The sequence below is a fragment of the Lolium rigidum genome, chromosome 1, assembly GCF_022539505.1.
Source record: "Lolium rigidum isolate FL_2022 chromosome 1, APGP_CSIRO_Lrig_0.1, whole genome shotgun sequence".
NCBI lineage: Eukaryota > Viridiplantae > Streptophyta > Magnoliopsida > Poales > Poaceae > Lolium > Lolium rigidum.
This window is the reverse complement of record NC_061508.1, coordinates 59,447,715-59,453,924: the sequence shown is the minus strand read 5'-3', so window position 1 is coordinate 59,453,924 and position 6,210 is coordinate 59,447,715. Positions and strand designations below refer to the sequence as shown.

General features: G+C 42.9%; 1 protein-coding gene across 1 annotated transcript; it reads right to left on the bottom strand.

The window, feature by feature from the left end:
- On the bottom strand, positions 1-5,377 carry LOC124708506 (DNA (cytosine-5)-methyltransferase 1-like). Its single transcript, XM_047240192.1, has 19 exons — positions 4,896-5,377; positions 4,684-4,786; positions 3,990-4,229; positions 3,805-3,913; positions 3,141-3,295; positions 2,985-3,050; positions 2,686-2,895; positions 2,549-2,607; positions 2,367-2,433; positions 1,948-2,277; positions 1,794-1,862; positions 1,625-1,711; positions 1,473-1,560; positions 1,218-1,343; positions 1,039-1,142; positions 915-958; positions 751-820; positions 564-667; positions 1-205 (listed from the first exon to the last, which is right to left on the bottom strand). The coding sequence occupies exons 1-19, from the start codon at positions 5,375-5,377 to the stop codon at positions 1-3; spliced, it is 2,718 nt and encodes a 905-aa protein (XP_047096148.1).
- Between the last annotated feature and the right edge of the window lie 833 nt (positions 5,378-6,210).

Sequence of the window (6,210 nt, the reverse complement as noted above, 5' to 3'; positions counted from 1 at the left end):
CTATTCCTCGTCAACCTTGCCTGCAGGCAATCCAACCGATGAAGCCCTCGCGATGGCCTCGGTCTGCCCCGGGTTGAAGAAGTTGGCGGGCAGCACAAACAGCGGGTCGCTGCTCCCATCGTGTTTGTGCAGGTATGCGAGGCCCAGAGAGTAACCCAGAGCTCGGGCGACAGGCACAGCCACCGCATTTCCGACTTGCATGTACCTGCAAGTATGACGATAAAACAAGGAATTGATAATCAGGGAAACAAAAAAAATTTTGAACGGGAAAATGCATTCCACTTAAACATGCTGCACAGCGAGATGCTGCAACTAAACAATATTGATTCAAGCATATGCCTAATTGGGGTTAACATACAACATCATAAACAGTTGAGTTGTTAACTCATTATGTCACAAGGATTTGTTTTTCTTTCTACATGACATTTTCATTAATCTCAAATATAGAATATAATGTCTCCAAGCTCCAGTCTTTAAAGGGCCAAGTATCAGATAATACAGGGCGAAAACATTATGTTCAGTTTCATTTTACATACAATTAAAGGAATGGTTCATAAACTTACCGTTGCTTGATGGGTCCGTCCATTTGGTAATAGTCCGGGAACCCCTGCAGCCTTGCATTCTCGCGAACAATCAACACACGCGCCTGACTTGGGTGCAGTATAGCCTGTAGGTAGCAAAACGAAACCTGTTCAGAAACTAATAAACAGAGTCTGCTCAAAACATAAGGCAGCTTATGACAAAGCTGACCTGATTATGTGGCTCAGCTCTGGTCACAACTGTTTGAACTGTCTCGTCTCCCCATAGTCGTCCAAATGGCCTACAAAGAAAAGCATCACAGCATGCATTTTATAAAAAGCATCCATCAACAAATCGGTACATTTTTCAGAAAAAAGTGCATATAAGGCACTCACTTCAAAGACTTGCCCCCCACAAAATTCATCGCGTACTGAGGAACCTGGACATATAGACGTGTACTCTTCAGCATTTGTGACGAGATGAGAAACAATGTATGGCATTGAACAGTTGAATACATACCAATGGTTTGCCCGACTCAAGGTAAACTCGTGGAATATTAGGGTGAAACTGCACAACATTATTCGGCCCTACTCTTACACCTTCCAAGGCACGGAAGTTGGCCCCTAAAACATATATAACTCAAAATTGTGATCGAAAGGAAAGGAGTAATCACACAAAAACTGGAAAAAATGAGCCACCAACCTTCTTGTATGGTATCCGCCTCACACGCTCGAAATCATCTTTGTTCAGCTTTAGAGGCCGGTGATCCAATAGCTTTCCTTCTACAGGACCAGCTATATCTCCAAATGAGCAGTCCAACATTTCTAGAACAATGAAACAACATTAAAATATCACATTAAAGGCATAAATCTGAATTGAAATGCAGAGGGAAAGAATTTTCACAAACAAAATATGGGCATGCATTTGTATTATCAAAAGAGCTATACAACTACCTTTGCGACTAAGGCGGTGGTAGCACTGAAATTCCGTCTTTGGTTCAACAAGGTATTCCATTACATCACTAGGTTGATCGTTACCAACCTACACTACCGATGTAAGACAAGATGTACAGAATATGACATATAAAAGGCAAGTAAATACATACCTCCGGCAAATCTGAAATAGCATCGTCAAGAACCAATGCCCTTTCCAAGTTTGGCTTCTGAGTTTCGTTATACGCTACAATGTTTTCCTGCAACAAAAAGCAAGATGGTCAGCATATTTACACTTCTTATGCATTTCATTATTATCTTGCTTGCATTACAATTACTTACAAAGAATGCATTTGGCGCTCCACCTCGTACAACGGCGTGATGAGTCGGAAGAGCATATTTTGGGAGCGCCTGCATAGCAAAATGCACCACATCAATTATCTAACAAATAAATTTGTAGAAACAACTGACACTGACATGGAATAAAAAAACAAACCATTGTAGGGAGGGCACCCCAAAGGAAGACGCGCATTCTGAACTGTGGAAGACCGTAACAGCCCGCTACCATAATTCCCATCCGGGACTGGTATTTCATAGCCACCAAATGGCTCAATGCATACCTACCCAAATATCCATCGGCGAATTTAAGGATATCCACCACGTTTTCCATCAAAACGTATTTTGGCCGCAGATAAGAAACGATGTTCATGAAGATGACTATCTGTCTGTTCTTGTCATCTTTTAGTGGTTCGTCACGGTTTCTATACCGATTAAACCCGCTTATCCCTTGACAAGGCGGGCCCCCACATAAGACATCTACATCACCCTTTTAATATGTAACAAATCAAGTAAACATCATCAGCCAATCTAATGTCAGATTAAAAATTAAGAAGAAAGACTAGCTAGAGCACTCACAGGCAAAGGCAAGATTTTTCGTATGTAACCTTCTTGAACAAACTCCATTATTTTCAGTGGGCAATCACTATGCAAAACACAAAAATCAGTGCACAACATACATACATTTTCCTATACTTGCAATAGAAATACACATTATCATGGGATAGAAATATGCCAAATATGCCAAAGCATATACAAACCAAAGATTTTCAATGGGCTCCCAAGTATCCTCTTCGGGGCCAAATCCTTTCCACTGGACCTGTTCAAAGAAAATATTACAACAACCTGAACAACAAAAGTACAGCACGAGAAATGAACCAGATAGGTAGTGGAATACTTTGAAATAGATGCAACTTTTCCTATCAGCACCACCATAGCAGATTTCAGTGAGCTTGTCTACAACAAACTCATCCTTTTCAAGTTCACCCTCTTCCTCATCCTCCGTGGGAGGAGCTGCGCCAGCATTATTACTGTGAACATATTTGTCACAAAGAAGTGCCCATTCCTTGAGCAAACAGAGGAAATCCTCCGCTTTCATGTTCCGAACCTATATTCAGAAATCAGAACAAAAAGTTTGATCAACTAAAAGAGGAGAACTAGTACCACTGAAAGAGAATTAAATATTCATGAGTCAACCTCGGTCTGTGGATGGTTAGATTTGAAGCTTTTGCATGCGTGGCTGTTAAAGTCAACTGCCCATCGCTGATATATAAAAGGAAAGCAAATTATTGTAGATACAGAAAAGGATGATCGACAAGTTATTCTATATAAAACTATAGGGTGGAATGATACCGTCTCAAGTTTCAGGCCAGCTAGTCCTGCACCCAAGCATAATCCAGTGGACATGCCACCACAACCAGAATAAAGATCAAGTAACGCTGCTGTTGTCAGCAGGGTGTTAGCCTCCGAATCCACATTAGATGAAATCCCTAAACTTTCGTTAATATCTACAAGCAAAATTTGAGTTATAATTCTGAACTGAAAGATCATGCATTACATGCACTCATGCCCTTGGCAATAAGAAAATAATATAGTTGATATCAAGGAACTATAAGTTCAATTATAAAAGATAAAAGTTTCTGGGCCTCTGCTGCACCTAAGCTAACTCTATCTCTCACTCCCAAAAATATTTACGACTGTTTGCATAAACACAACTTAGTGTAGAAAATAATGGCATCCTAATTTCTACTGAAACAATCAACAGAATTATGATTTGAAAACAAAAAGAGAGTGGACATAGGACAATCTTCTATTATTTTTACTTAAACCAGGTTACGATAACCATGGACAGATAAGAAAGTAACTTCAACATATATTCTCTAAGATCTACTATCTGGAGTGAATTCAAACAACTATATAGAGTTAAAAGAAAATATAGCATCTGTGCTGGTACTATTCAGACATTAAATAGGTCAACAATTGATTTGCATAACTGAACAGATTCTAGGGTCACAACAACAATTACCATTTACGGCGTTTGCAAATGTCGAGTATGCCATGGTGTAGGTCATGTCATAGTAAAGATCGTAGTCCTCCACTAGTTGGGCTGTAGCTGCCTGATGAAGCTGAAACAAGGAGTTGAAAAGGTTCAGTAGCACTATATTAAGGAAGCAACACACGTTTTTGAACAACAACACTAACCTTGGGATCAGTTTGCAATATCTTGACTTTTGACACAATGCAGTCCAGCGGGTTATCATTTCCCTCGTCAGAGAGAAACACACGCTTTGGATCATGAGTGTGGTCATCCACCAACTTGGCAGTCAAAATCACCGTGTCCTCGGGCCGAAAGAACCATTGGCAGTTGAAGTAACGTCCGTTGTCGGTGCCCTCGAAAATTTCATTAATCCTTCCAATATAATCTGCCTTTTCCCCCCCAGCCTATACATTATAATGGTAAAAATGGAATCAGGACAATTCTGCCAACGTGTGCAAACATCAGATAGCAACGAATTTACGGTTGCAACCATATTCGCAATAAGTGGTGCCACATATATGCAATTTGGTGCCAGAAATGTCATTACCAGAACAAACAGATGTGGGAAGTTAATTTCATTTTTAAAAGGGAACAAGGGTATTCATGTTCAATGCAGAAATAAGTGACAACCAGATAATCATCAATTTCGCATAACAGCAAGCATATGAGATTCATCTTTTTCATAGCAGCACGTATATCACAATAATCAATTCCATAACAACAAGCGCGTAAGTATAATCACATTAGGCGTGCAGGATTTCATATATGCTCGTGGCACAATTAAAATTAAGATGAACAAGGATCGATCATAGCAAGAAACATAATGGCAATGCTATCAGGTGTAGAAACAGAGCATACCCTCACATAGACGTCGTCCCCCAGATTATAGATGATTTCTTCCACCTTGGCTGCTTCGTAATGGCACCTTGCCATCACCTCCTCCTCCTCCTCACCAATCGTGCTGAACCATACACGGATCCACCAACAAATACGTAACATTCAGCACAACGTCCAGAGACACGCATACTCGAGGTCGATCTAGGGGAGACAAGGCAGGACGCGCGTGTTACCTCTTGCCGTCCCGCTGGTAGCGCTTGGGCCATTTCGCGCGCGCCACGTCGGCGGGAACCTGCGCGCCGACGAACTCCGGGTCGCCCTCCTCCCACTTTTTGGCCTTGGCGGCAGGCCGCTTAGCCACTCGCCTGGTCGCCTCACGACCCGCACCCGCGTCCTCTTCAAGGGCGGCGAGCTCGTCGGCCTCGTCGTCCGCCAGCGCGTCCAGGTCCGGCTCGTCCGCGCACTCGTCCGCCAGCGCATCCTTCTTCCTCCTGGTCGTGGTCGCCCTGGTCTTCTTCGCCGTGTTCGCCGCCTTCCGCTTGGTCGCCTTCTTCTTCTTCCCTGAGGCGGACGCCCCATAGCCACCGCGAGGGCGCTTGGTGATGACAGCGAGCGGTTCGTCGGCGAACCTCTTCGGGGACTTCCGGTCGCGGGTCGACGAGGCCCGCGCCGGCGCGTGTGCTGCGGCGGTGGGGGAAGGCGATCTCGGCGCCATTGCTGATTCGCGCTAAGGTTGTGCAGACTGGTTGATTGATCGTGGGGAGGTGGGGTGGGGTTTAAGAAGGGGTTTGGGGGAGAAAAAAAGGAAGTGGCCGAGATGGGCGGAGGCGATCCCGGATTTTTCTTGCGCGGGCGGTTGAATCATATTTAAACTTTTCGCTGCTCGGATGACTGGCTGACCGGTGGGCCCTCGGGTGTCGCTGACGGGTCTGTTGCTGGATGGGGAAGGTGGACGAGTGATTAGAGGAGGCGAACGTTGTGGGCTGGAGGTTTTCTTTTTCCTCCACCGTGATCTTCAACGGATGCGTTCGCCTCTCCCCTGCTGTTGCCTTTTCTGTATTTTTTGAATTCCAATATTGCCTAACAGGTAAGATGATTAGTAATCCCGTGAACATGTTATACAAGAAAGGCAAGCGGGCTAATCCATTTAGAGCCATAAAAAAGAGGTGTCTCTATGTTTAAGTTGAGTGAGATTTTCTTAAGGCTCGGTCACCTCAGAAAAGTGAACTGCAGTTTAAAAAAAGTACAACTCAGTCCAGTTTTTAACAAAAAAGTGCAACTCAAGCAACTTTTTGTAAGTGACTTAGACTTAATAAAATCTCAGATGACTGAGACATAGCAAAACTAGTAAAAAAGGGAAATTTCAGTCATATCTTGCAAAAAAATGACTCAAGCCTAATTCGAGGTACAACTCATTCAACTACTAAACGTAAACAAATATTCAACTAATTCAAAAGATTTATCAGATTAGATTGAGCAAAACTTTAAATAACATGAAATAAAAAGGAAATAAAAGATAAATTCAAAAAATATGGACTTTAGTGGTTA

Excerpts from the sequence above, each read along its gene's own strand:
- LOC124708506 (XM_047240192.1), bottom strand. The coding sequence starts at position 5,377 with ATGGCGCCGAGATCGCCTTCCCCCACCGCCGCAGCACACGCGCCGGCG. Across the intron at positions 3,296-3,804 it reads CGCCGTAAATGGTAATTGTT|ATATTAACGAAAGTTTAGGG; the intron begins GTTGTGACCCTA and ends TTTTGCTTGTAG. Across the intron at positions 206-563 it reads GACGGACCCATCAAGCAACG|GTACATGCAAGTCGGAAATG; the intron begins GTAAGTTTATGA and ends TCATACTTGCAG.